The 13,204-nt window shown below is 44.5% G+C and overlaps 1 protein-coding gene across 8 annotated transcripts in view; it reads left to right on the top strand.

Annotated features, from left to right (window-relative positions):
* REEP1 (receptor accessory protein 1) overlaps positions 1 to 13,204 on the top strand; it is a 78,418-nt gene that overhangs the window by 53,951 nt on the left and 11,263 nt on the right. For 7 of the 8 annotated variants that reach the window (XM_069856532.1, XM_069856533.1, XM_069856537.1 and 4 more), the window contains 2 exons: positions 1,179 to 1,347; positions 8,632 to 8,667. In XM_069856532.1, the coding sequence (XP_069712633.1) occupies positions 1,179 to 1,347; positions 8,632 to 8,667 (205 nt within the window). The remainder of the gene's footprint in view (positions 1 to 1,178; positions 1,348 to 8,631; positions 8,668 to 13,204) is intronic. The other variant, XM_069856536.1, reaches the window with a different exon arrangement.

Below are 13,204 nucleotides of genomic sequence, written 5' to 3'. Positions count from 1 at the left end.
ATGTGCTGCTTTGACAAATACAAGTCTAATTGAAGGTGGTGTGGGAATTGCTATAATGTGTCTTCTCTGGCCATTTTTCATTAAACAGGGAAATATTTACTGTCATTTGCCTTCTTTGTGATTTAATCTCAGTCTAAATATCTGTTGGATTTTTCCTGATTTACAGGAGCAGAAATAATTTTAGCGCCAGACACTCTGTATTTATTTCAGTATTTTTTCAAGGTACTTCACACTGTGAAGTTCAGTAGGTTCATACTGTGAAGTATCTTTCAGACCCAACCCCCAACAAAATGTTTACAAATAAATGTGCTTTTTATCAGGTATGCTATTTATATTTTGAATATCACTTAATGTAGCCAACAGAGAAGGATGAATAGTTTTGTATTGATTGCATTTTCTGGTATTCTTGCTCTGTGCAGCAGTGTAGTATGAGGATTACAGAATCCAGGAAGAGATATTCATTAATTTATAGTCAATTTTTTGATGAGATGTAGTTTTAGTGTCTTTAAACCAACCCATCCTTTACAAAGAACAGACACATTCCTTTCACCAAGGAATATGTTTGTTGCTTGACTGGGAGATAGTTTGAAAAGCAAGAAAAATATTGTGTTAGTTTATTTCTTCCTTAAGCTGCACGTAAAAGCTCTGGAATATTTATTTGCATTTAATAATAACTTTTCATTTCTTTAAAATGTCAAATTTTCTGTGCTCTGGAAAGTCTGTGTATGACTGAGAAGGGTTGGGTGAATATCATTGCAGATGATTAACTTTAAAAGGGAGTTCTTTTGATGTAAACTATTTGTGTTTCTGAAGCCAAGCACCTATTTCACTCAGATCCTGGTGAAGAAAAGTACCCACCAGAGAGACACAACAACATCCTGCTCCTTTAGATGTGGCCAAGGCTGCTCTGAGCTCAAATGACTGCACTGAAAAATCAGAGATGCTTGCCATCAAGAATTTGAATTACTTTATGCATAGTAACACGCCAAAAAGAAGAGCAAAGAGAGGGAAATTATGCTTTTACCAACTCATTTTTGTCTTTTCTAGGTTACTGGACCAGGCAATTTTTTCTCTTCCTATTGTCCTGATGGATTTCAGTGAACAAGGGAGGAGGAAGGTTCAAAATGCTCTATAGAATCTAAGTTCTCTGTGTGTTATTTGCTTGCTTGTTTGACTAGGGACAGGGGGCCCTGTCTGAGAGACTAAGAAGCTTTAGCATGCAAGATCTCTCAACGATTCGTGGAGACAGCAGCAGCACTGTTCCTCCCTCGGTCACTGTACGAACAAGTAGCAAACAGAGCCAGCCAAAAACATCCAGAAGTGCGTCGGAAGGCACTGGCAGCTCAGGTAAGTGCCAGCGTTATTTTCAGTGTTATGTTGTCTGGAATATCACACAGTAGAATGAAGTCATGCAGCTGGCAGGGAAATATAGAAACAGACACTGCAGGCAGCACATTCCAGAATTCACAGGACACAGACATGCTGTTGGGTCTCTTAGCACGTCAGAGAGAAAACAGTATCATCGTTTGATGGTTACTATTCCTGGCTGGTACTAAGGACGGGACTTGAGCATGCAAGGCAGCCAGCACCCGTCTTTTCAATTCGAGCTGAAAAGTTAGGCTAGAGGCTGTGGTGGGTTTTCTATGAGAGGGGCTAATGGGAGTGCAAAAAAAGGGGGATAAGAACACACAGTAGTGGGCAAGGGTCATTATTATCGTCAAAGCATCCCTATGGTGATACAGCCTCTCTCTCTGTAGTCATCTAAACATAAATGGAAGTGTGAATGGTTTGAATTAGGTCCACTTGTGCTTCTTCTGAACGATAACGTAGCTGTTACAACATTTGATAGGTTTAGTTCCAGGATTTTATCACTGTTGAAGCCTACTGAGAAATAAAACTCATATAAAGCACTCCTAGAAGCAGAGACCAAGACCTGGCAGCTGTTTAAAATGTCAAGGATGTCTACATAAGCACTGTTATGGAAAACAGTGCCCTGAAGGGCAAGGGTTTGTTTTCAGATTCTGAAAGAACAAAGGGAAGAAACATCATGGTGAGAATAAGATCCGTTTCTGAGGATTTGGTTACAAAAATCTGTTTCAGGCTTGGTAAAAGAAATCTTTGTGAGCCTAGATCAAAAACATTTAATTGGAGATAGCTTTGCAAGGTATATCTCAAAATCTGAGACACAGAGGGTTATCCCAAGCAGGGGGTTCCAGATGGCTTCTGTGATTCCCTGCCACCACCAAGGATCATAGAATCATAGAATCATAGAATCATAGAATCACTAGGTTGGAAAAGACCTATTAGATCATCGAGTCCAGCCATTCCTATCTGCAACTCAACTGTTGTGATGAGAAGCCACAGAAAGTTGCAGGCTTGTTGCACTTGGTAGTTCCTGAAACATATGCTGGCAAGTTTGAAATTTAGCAGTTTCAGCTTGCAGGTGTTGTGGTCTGTGCAAACATTCACTGGGTTTTGAAGCTGTGTAGGTTGCTGTCCCTTTTCTTTAGTTTTGTAATGTCTTAGAAATGTCTTGTTTTGTCTGTCCTAAAGAGTATCCCTCAAACTCTTTACAAATTCTGAGAATTACAGCTCACAGACTTCTCTGCTCATTTCTTTTAACATCACCTGTTGAATAAATTCTCTTTACAGGTAAACTGAAATAGCTGATGTTGGTGCACGGTGGTTTTATTCTGGTATTTATTTATGTAAGGTCTGTTATGCAACCTCATCCATCTCACTGAGGTCCTTAAACTACAAGCCTGCTTGCAGGTCTCTTCTCCACCTGCAGACAGTACAGCACCTCCAGCAGGTGGTGCAGGTGATTTCATCCTGCCATGTAGAAGACTGTGGCCACAGTTTTGCTCTCAGTTTTAATGAGATTAAGTGAAAGTTGTGATCCTGGTCTCTCCAATCTGTGTGCTGTTTTGTGGGGGCACAATTATGTGTGTAGTCAGAACATCTAGAGGTGCAAATTGATCAGTCATAACCGTCATGTGTGTTTAAGAGTGTGATCTATCAGCCTCTTACTTCTTGAGGGCCATGTTCAGCGTGAGCCAACACCTTCCATATTACTTTAGTTTAAGCGTTGCCCATAAGCAAGGGGCAGACTGCTGCCTGTAAGTATGTTATATATACATGTAATGTATACATAGATGAGTATGTGCGTGAGCAGTCACTACAGAACAGCTGACACACAGCTCTTTTTCGTGTCCCAAAGCCCTCAGGTAACACAAATGTCCCTGTCAGCAGTCCCCACTGTCTCACAGAGACATGAGACTCCTTTTTATATTCCTGCTTTAGTGATAATGGAACTTAGTGGGGTCTGACAGCAGAGGGAGTCAGCAAAAATACGCCAGACTGTTTGACATGAAGATGACTCAGCCAAAGACCTCACCTTTTTTGTAAATGTTCTTTCTAACAAGCTGTTAGGAGGCCTGACAGCAGTAGCTAGGATGCACAAAACGACTTTAAGAACATTAATAGAGAGTCTGGTTGGGGCTGCAAACATTGTACTCTTGGTCAGAGTTGAAAGCTTGATTTCTGAAGACTTTTAGGGAATGCTTGAAGGAACTGGTCCTGTGTCTGCAGAAGCAGCATTGTGATGGTTAGGAGGCAGGACAGCGAGTTAGGGCACATCGGTTCACACCCTGCTTTATTGCAAATACTAGTATGACCTGGGGCATACCTTTGTCCTTCAGTGTGTCTGTAAGACTGAACAAATTGCAATTCCCATGCCCAGGTCCTGAAAGCCGTATGTGGTAGAATATGTTTCTGTATTTTAAGGTCAGTGCTTTATAAGATTTCTTGTATGGCTTTCCTGTACACCTTACTTCAGTGATTATAACATCTATAATACCCATGGAAAAGTCCTGTCTGTGGATTGATCCCAGTTTTACAAGAAAGTTTCTCTCTTTGTAGTAACAGTACTCTATCTTGTCACCACCTCTGAGAAGTTTCTGGACAACTGAGATGTCCCTTTTTGTGTTTCCCCTTCTTTTACTCTATCCTTTGTTTCTGAGCATCTGAGAAGCTGTGTGCGGGTGTGCTCGGATCTCAGTCACTTGCTGCTCTGGGTGCCACACAGCCCTTCTTCTGCCATGTGTTCATTCAGGTGCTTCCACCCCCATCCATTTCCTTGCATCCTCCATCCATACCAACCTATTGCAAATGCAGCTCTCAAATTCACTGCCTCAATCGACAAATGATTAGTAACTGTGATAGGGACAGGAACCTGAAGTGTTATTTTGACTGGATGTGTTGAAGGGTGCTGCTGCACGTGGGGTTTGCTTGAAGAAGAGGGCCTTGCTACACCACAGCCAACCTTAGCAGTGGAAAACCCAAGCCCTACTGTAGCAATTGTACCCTTTTTTGCTTCAGGATGGGCATTCCCATGCCCAGCAGCGTGTGTGAGCATCACTCAGTCCTACAGGGGTCCCAGTCTTTGATGCAGGAGTACATACACAGGTTGTCTAAGGGATTGCTATTATAGGTCCCTTTATTTCACTCATGTGTCTGTCAGAGGTGCATAAAGACTGAATGGTGAGTTTACCACCTAGCACAGGCTCTTAATTTTCAGACAGTCATATTAAGAGAGGATAGTAGCCTTATAATTACAAGATGTCTTGTGCTACCCTCGGGTGAGGGAAGAGCCCAGCTATGGTCACTGAAGCTGTCCAGTAGTAAATAGCTGTGAACTCTGGAAGAAATCCTGGAAATGGTGTAGCTGTGCTCCTGAGGGAGCAAACCCACCCTGGAAAAAACAGGAGTTATTTTCTTATGCTGTCAGGTTTTCACAGCAAAAGCTGCTGGTGCTTGGGGAGCTGCTGTGCTGCTCTTGGTCTTAGGCTGTAACAGTCCCCAAGCCGTTCTGAAATTCTTGAGTGTTCACTTTTATATTCACATGCCCATATTTTTTCTTGTTGGTCAAATCAGCTTAAGGGGACTTGTGGGACCTACAACAAAGCAGAGTTTGATCCAGATAGAAATTACTGCTTTTTACTATTTTTGAAGAATTATTTTTAACTTGGACCAATTTGCTGATCCAACTTACTGGGAGCCTCCAAAATAACTGTTTTGGGAGACCTTAGGGAAGGTATATTATGAGATGAAGTGACCAGGAACTTGGAAGGTCCTCAGGCCACCTTTGCTACTGAACAAATGGTACATGGAAGCACACTCTTGCTTACAACAGTGAGACAAAGACAAGAGATGGCCCTTTAGGTCAAGGTTACAGGAGTTTAGGTGAGTCCCATTCCCTAAGCAATGAAAACAGGAGATCTGGTATGGAACTTGGTGTTACTCTGTTCCAATCCTGTTGCCTGACTGTGTTTAGAAGCACATACAATATCTGAAAGAAAGTGACTTGGAAAGATGGGGGATGGACAGATGTCTGCTGCCTTCCCTGCACAGGTGAGACTGCTGAAATTCAAGTTTGTTGTTATGAATCCCCCTACTCCCCCCACCAGCACCAGGAGTGGTTCAGGTTCTGGTTTCACATCTCGAGCATGCTTCCAAGCCCACTGAAACCCATGGAAAAAGTCTCCTGACATCACTGGGCTTTGGCTCTGGCCAGAAGCTGGCTGCAGGACCGTGCTGGGCTCGGGCTACATTAAATGACAGCTCAGCTTGTTTCATTTCCATTGTCGTTATTTTCATAATGTGACTGGTGCTGGTTAGATGGATTAGCGACTCTCCGAATCCCCTCTTGACAGAAAGCACTGTGTGAAGAGCTTGGCATTTAGTTAGCAATGACCACATGCAGACGCAGCAAAGGTTTATTTTTGACTGCTGCAAAGTGTCCTATGAGGCCAAGAAATAGAATATGCAAGAGTTGCCTTTGAGACAAGACCTCCCACAGAAGGACCCTTCTCCTCCTCCTCACACCCTGTCAGAAGCCGCACACAGATGACACGAAGGGGCAAAGGCTGGTTTTGCCATGATTTGTGTGTGGCTGCTGACCTGCACACAGCACGTTATGTGAGGCATTGGTGCTGCTCCTGTGCACACCTTGCTTTGACGCAGACTGAGGGAACATGATGATTGCCCTTCCTGCACATCGCAGGCCCACCACCTGTCCTCTTTATCTGATCTTTCACTTTGCTCTTAGTTCAGCATTTCTTGATTTAGTGTTCTGGCACATATGATAGCCTGTGATATTTTAGCCTCCATGCCTGTTCCAACCTGCGCTTCTTCCACAGGCAGAACTGCCCCTTTCCTTTGGGAACTGTAAATGTCACAGGACTCCTCATCATTACAGAAAACTGGAAGCTCCAGAACAACATTCCCAAATAATTGTCAAGGCAGTCCTGTTGTTTTGGCAGATGTCCAGTAAGAATCCACATACAGATGTGTTTTTATTAACACTGGGGAACTTTTGCATTTCTTAACCTGGCAGTGTAGTGTTAAAAGCATCCTGGACAGATAAAACATAGACTCATAGAATCATAGAATACTTTGGGTTGGAAGGGATGTTAAAGATCATCTAGTTCCAACTCCCCTGTCATGGGCAGGGACACCTCCCACTGGATCAGGCTGCCCAAGGCCCCATCCAACCTGGCCTTGACCACCTCCAGGGATGGGGCAGCCACAGCTTCCCTGGGCATTGCCTCAGCACTCTCATTGTGAAGAAATTCTTCCTTATGCCTAGTCTAAATCTGCCCCGCTCCAGTTTATACCCATTGCCTCTAGTCCTATCACTACAAGCCTTTATAAACAGTCCCTCCCCAGCTTTCTTGTAACCCCTTCAGGTACTGGAGGGTTGCTATAAGACCTCCCTGGAGTCTTTTCTTCTCCAGGCTGAACAACCCCAACTCTCTCAACCTGTCCTCTTATGGGAGGTGCTCCAGCCCTCTAATCATCCTTGTAGCCCTGCTCTGGACCTCTTGTTCCCTTGTGGTGGCTGGTGAGTGACAGATGTGACTGGAGGAATGGGATACTGGTACATGTGTCACGCACAGCTCAATCCTATATCTGATGCAAACACATCTCCAGTGTGGGCTGGGCACTGAACACCAGCCTCATTTTTGGACAAGTTACTGGGACGTACCTCAGCAGCAGGAGATTTGCATTGCATCATGGGATGGTCAGTGTCCAGAGCTGATGCTGCCGGAGCCAGAGGATCACGTAGTACGGAGCCATCTGCTGTATCATCCAGACGAAGTGCCCTTTCTGCTGAAGCTTACCCAGACAGAGATCATTCTCAGATGGAATGATTTCAAAGCAGAAATGTGCAGGGTCCTTTCTGATGCTCTGCTCTCCTCTGTGCAAGAGAGCCTCAAAGCTGTTTCTTGGGTTTTGCTTTGGTACTCTGAAAGCTTTGCAGGACAAAACAAAGGTGTGGGAGCGTCAGCATTCAGGATATGTCTGGATAGCTCAGTCCCCACCAGCCAGAAATACTCCAGAAAGATGTGTGATAACAACCTATATGTATATAGCTGTTGTATGAGCCTTCTTCTGTGTAAAATTGGAGTCCAAGCCCACCGCAGGCCGTTTGGGTTTAGTTGAAACTCCTGTCTTTTATACAAAGGCCATAGTTTCACAGGAGCATCCAGCCAATATGAGCCAGCACTCCTGTTGAAATGATATGACCCTTGCTTCTGCCTCATACTGTGCTGCTGGTTGGACATGCTTAATCTTATGTATATATGCTGACCCCATCCTGGAGCTGGTTCAAGTTAAATGCTGTTCCCTGCTTCGAGGTTTCTCTTAATCTGAGTTAGATCCTTAAGCCAGCAGCACAGACACCCACAATGAGACAAGGAAGGTGGAGCCTAGAGGGGCAATGGTACATGTGCTTTCAGCAGCAGCACTGGTTTATGCTGGTTTAAAATGACTGTGAAACTATGGAAGAACTTTCAGTGTCTGCAGTGCTGGATAATTGTGATCAAAGAAATCACACATGGCTCAACTAATTTTTTTTTCTCCAGAAGCTCCTTTTATCTGGAGTCATTGATGCCACTATGAGGATGCAATTGGAATGCTCAAACTGGAAACTATTTCTAGGCTGTTTTGTGGAACGCAAACTATCCACAAGATGAAGCTGTGTAGGTCACACATCTCTGAGCAGCTGTGAATCACCTGCGTTTCACTGAAGGGTGCAAAGCAGTTCCTTTGGTTGCTTTCATCCTTATGGCAATTCCACTGAAATATAATTCCTGCAGAAGTTCTCAGCACATCTCTGATTTAGGAATATCAGGGATCTGTGGATAGTTTCCCTTCAGGAGTTGCGTGAATGCCTGTACCAGTGCTTGCAGAAGCTTAAATCTACTGAAAAAAAAAAATAGGCATGTAGTCCCAGTATTGCAACCTGTGCTTGTCATCACGCAGCCTTTTGCACTGTGTTCCCCGCGGCTTATCCACTCTCCGAGGCCCCTCTGGTCAGGAGTTCTTGCTGTTTACGGGGCTGAGGATGGAGCCGGGGAGCTGTACGTAATCCCAGCCTTAACACCCATTAAGCACACAGCCTGGGGTGAGGCACGCTCCTGGGTCTGTGCTTCCCGCTGATGAGTAGAGACGATTGTCTCTTCATGCACACAGGGGCTGCAAAGTCCACCTCAAAATGATGCCAGGTGTTTTCTGGGAGACAGTAACTTAGCCTCACGAGTTCCTAACACTCAGCTCCTCTTTCAGTGTGCACGTGTTGCTCGGTATGCCGACTCCTCAGAGGTGAGTGCTGGATTTCCTGCGCCCCGATATCCATGCATCCCTTTTGGGCATGGCTGCATTCTGCCTTGCTCCTGCTGCTTGTACTCGCTGGATTTCCTAACACCAGGGGAACAAACCAGGGGAAGGCCAGGCTGTGAATGAGTTTGTGGGCTGTGTGTGTGCTGATGGCACGTATTGCAGTGTCTCTCAGCTTACTGACCTGTGTTACTCAAGGCTGGGTGGTGTTTCTCTGGAGAAAAACCTCAGTCCTTTCTGGTTTAGAGGATGTGCCATTGTTCTAGCTGCACCTGTGTAACTCCTGCTCCATATCCCCCTGCGCTGGCGTAAAACCACAGGGAAACCAGCAAGAGCAAACCTTCAGCAGTCCCAACCCTGTTTTACTCTGTTCTCTAAGGACTGGTGTGTGTTTCCCTTGATGGAGAGGACACTCATGTTTGGGATGAGCAGGGTAAATAACAAAGCACAGTAGCAGGCCCTGGTACAATGAAATAGGGTTGCACAGACTCTCCCAGCTTCTCTCAGCGCTAGAGCCATTTTGGAAAGACATCCCACTGTTGCCAGGAGTGCTTGTGTTTACAAATAAAGGAGTGTAGTGAAGGGGTTAGCTGCCGGTGGTCTGCACCGATGAGCTTGGTTGCTAAGAGCTGAGCCGTATCGCTTCTGCGTTTTGTCCTCGTGGCAGATGAAAGGAGAGGGAGGCCTTCAGTGTGGGCGTGCAGGGGAGGGGGCTGCCAAGCAGCTTGTCTAAAGAGAAAGAAGAAATCCAGACAGACAGCATCTCTTGTTGGTGGAAGCAAAAGGCCTTTGTAACTCATCTCATGCGTTTTTTATTTGCACACTGCAATCACCCTGGGGACGGCAGCAGAGGGACTCAAGGATCACAGTGCTGCTGCTGGCTGTGTCACTTGGAGCATCCCAGAGTTTGCCCTCCCACCGCCTTGCACCTGATTTTTCATGTGGTCTTGTGCAGCGTTAGAGCTTGCAGGGCGGTGATCTCAGCCAGACGCCGATTCCTTCCACACTGTGTAGGTGCCAAATTAACCCTCATACTTGATTTGTCCCCCTCCCTGCTGTCCTTCTCTGGTTTTTTTGTACTAATGGAGTCAGGGTGTGTGCCACTGTACAGGAGAATGAAGCCCATTTAAGGTGAAATCTGTTTAAGCAATGATGAAACACTTGCATTCACAGTGCATTTTATTAGCATCCTTCTAATTTTAGCTTAAACCGATTTTATGGATTTGACTTCAAAGTGTTATTTATAAAAAGAATCACTGAATCCATAAGTGCTTAATAGTCATGAGTTAATCTTAAGAAAGTCATTTAATGATGCTAAAGCAGTAATCAGTCCAATATGTTTACCAGTTGGGCCCAAAGTCATGTTGATCCAGTTTAAATTGCATTCCCTGTCTTCCAGATTGGCTTGGTTTACTATTTTTTCCTCCCTGACATAATCCAGTCCCTTGGACCATGGGATATGCTGAGGCTCTATCTCATAGAGGGTTCATTCTGTCTCCTCAGGCTGCCCTTTCTCTGTCTCCAAGGCAATAGATGCATTAATGCCCTCTCAGACAACGGCTGCCGTTTAAAATGCTCCTTTGTAAGTGCGGCTTTGGGGGCTTAGAGAACTGACTACGTAATGTGAACACATTTTCCCAATGCAGGGGGAGGAAGCAGGGGGAAGAAAGAAACTAATTTTGTTTCAGTAGTCTAAGTTATCCTAGCCTATTGGCACTCATCTTTCCGTGATGCAAACTTTTGTATAGCCTGTTTCAGTGTACAGTCGTTAAATCTACTCGTCTTCAATGAGTTTATAAACTGAGTGGGAAGATAGTCAAGCCTAACCTCAAGCAGCAATATTAAAAGCTGATTTAGAGCCGCGACGCAGCCTTTCAGGCAGGAGCAGTTGCCTTAATGCTCTTTTGGGTGAAACTCAATTGTTTCTCTCACTGGCTGCCTCCTAGAAATCGCCGCATCCCTTAGGAGAGCACAGGCTGATGGGAGCAAAAGCCTGTCCATCCCGCTCTCTACATGACATCCTTGTTATCCGAACTGTGGATCCGTTACCTGTTGTGCAATAAGCCAATAATTACATCACCAAGAGAGACATTGTTTTATTCAGGTTTGTGCAAATCCCAGGTGCTTGGAGGTTTTTCCTCAAATCAAAGCACACACTAAGGGGTTTGTCGCATTCATTTATACACAAAATTACACAAAGCTCTACATTATTTATCATGCATGTAATCACATACTTGCATATAATTATAATAAATTCCAGGACATTCTTTGCACCTTCTGTGCAGGCTCCAAGGTGGGGCTTTAGGGGCATCTGGTGCTCAGTACCCTAAAAATTACCTGTCAAGTTAATCTATCAGCCAACTCCTCCGAGTCTCCTCCCAAATTTTGGCTCTTATATGTCTAAACCACTGGCTTGGAACTTCTTAGTTTAATAAAGCACCCAATTCCGCATTCAAAATCCATGCTGATCAATTGCACTTTTATTTCCAAAAGCCTAATTCCTTTACAGCTGAACAAACTTTAAATAAAAACACATATTCCTATCACACAGCAATTCCAAAAGATAATCATTAACTGGGACCCATCTTGTGTAAGTCCTAAGATATTTTTAAGACACTCCAAACCATCATGGGCTTTTACCAACATCCAGAGGGAAGCACTGCACAAGGTAAAAATAGTTTGGGCCAAACCATGGTGGTTTCATCATTCTGTGGCCTACAGGTGCTGTGGGAATGTACATTTATGTACGCACTGAAGACTAGGCTGAGTGCAGTGTCAGATCCATCACTGCCAGCTGCGATGGGCTCCTCTGCTGCTGAAGCTGTTTGCCTTACAGCAGAGCTTTTTCTTGACCAGTTGCCTCGCTCCAGCTGGCCTCATGGTTTGCCCATGACAAAGCATTGACGCAGTTCAGGACTTTCATTCTCTGCTCTGGGTGGCTTCACTAGGCACAAGTGTGTTCTACTTTATATACTCCAGAGTGTCTTCTTGACAGCTTCTTCTCCTCCTCTTATCACAGAATCATAGAATGTCCTGAGTTGGAGGGAACCCACAAGGATCATAGAGTCCAACTCTTGTCCCTACATAGGACGACGCCAACATTCACACCATGTGTCTGAGGTCACTGTCCAAATGCTTCTTGAACATTGTCAGGCTTGGCACCATGACTGCTTCCCTGAGGAGCCTGTTCCAGAGCTTCACCATGCTCTGAGTGAAGAACTTTTTCCTATTATCCAACTTAAATCTCCCCTGGCACATCTTCTTGCTATTCCTTTGGGTTCTATCTTTGGTCACCACGGAGAAGAGACGACTAGCACCTGCTCCTCCTCCTTCCCTTGTGAGGAAGGTGTGGACTGCGATGAGGTCTCCCCTCTTGTTCAGCCGCAAACCTTTGCTGGCCAAACTCCTTCCAGGTCTTTACACTAGTTTCTGTTTTATTGCTTCCGTGTTCATGACCTTCAGAAAGTCAGGCTGCAGCATTAAAGAACAACAGTACAATTACATAAGAGCTTTTTTTCCACTTCAGAAATGACAGAGTGAAAATCTCCAGGGATATTTGTTTGTCTTTTGGCAGTGCCTGGTAAATGCTGGTCATTATTAACAAGCTGGCTTGGAGTTAGCGTTTAACAAATATTGTGTTCAGTGGTATTCTTTCAACTAATGTCTCTTGGTGCTGTTGTAACAACCTGTGGCATGATTGAGAGGGAGGAACAATTTGAATCCTTGCAGAGAATAAATCTATCTAGCAGATATTGAAGAATCAGCTGTATATCAGGCGAACTGTTGCGGCTGAATGTGTTTGAGGGTGTGTTTAATACTAAAATGCTGATCGGGAGCTTTAGGCAATGTAAGAAGTGTGCAAGAATGTTAGTGATGAATGGGACTGGTTTCTGAGCGTGCAGCACAGGGCTGAGTGCCACAGCCGTGACCGATACAGTAACGTACACCTTAAAAACCACAGCTGGGCTGGGGCCGATGGTCAGCCTGGCCACCGTGTTCAGTCAGCCATCCGCAAGGTGTTGCAGCGTAAAGCCAGTCTTTGGAATTTTTCTGATAAAATAATGTTGGATTTCTTCCTACAAACGACTGAACTGTGCTTTAAACAAATCACCGTATTGCTGTCTTAGATGTACCCAAGCCCCTTCTTTGTGGTAAGCTACCAACTGCACTTGAGCTTATTACAGTGGAAAGTGCTCTTAAAAAAACAAATTCACTTTGCACCAAAAGGGCTGTTCATTTATCTCCAAACTAATTAAATTAAATGGTGTGGGTGGTTTCATTTTTGTTCTTAGCCGGTTTTGCTTCCAGCATTTGCACGGGGGATTTTGTTTTAACCTTTCTCTCATCGAACTTAAAGAACAAACAACAACTTTCCATTGCTTTAGGCAATTTGCTCCTTAAAGCCTCCCTTTACTATGTTGAATAAAATTTTTACAGGGTGATTTGCATCACTTTGCAGCAGTACCTCTGAATGGCAATTTGGGAGTTTCTTTGTATTCTGTGGGAGTTTTGGGTGTTTAGA

This window comes from Phaenicophaeus curvirostris, chromosome 4 (assembly GCF_032191515.1).
Source record: "Phaenicophaeus curvirostris isolate KB17595 chromosome 4, BPBGC_Pcur_1.0, whole genome shotgun sequence".
Taxonomy (NCBI): domain Eukaryota; kingdom Metazoa; phylum Chordata; class Aves; order Cuculiformes; family Cuculidae; genus Phaenicophaeus; species Phaenicophaeus curvirostris.
Note: the sequence above shows the minus strand (reverse complement) of the source record. Positions and strands in the feature narration are given on the sequence as shown.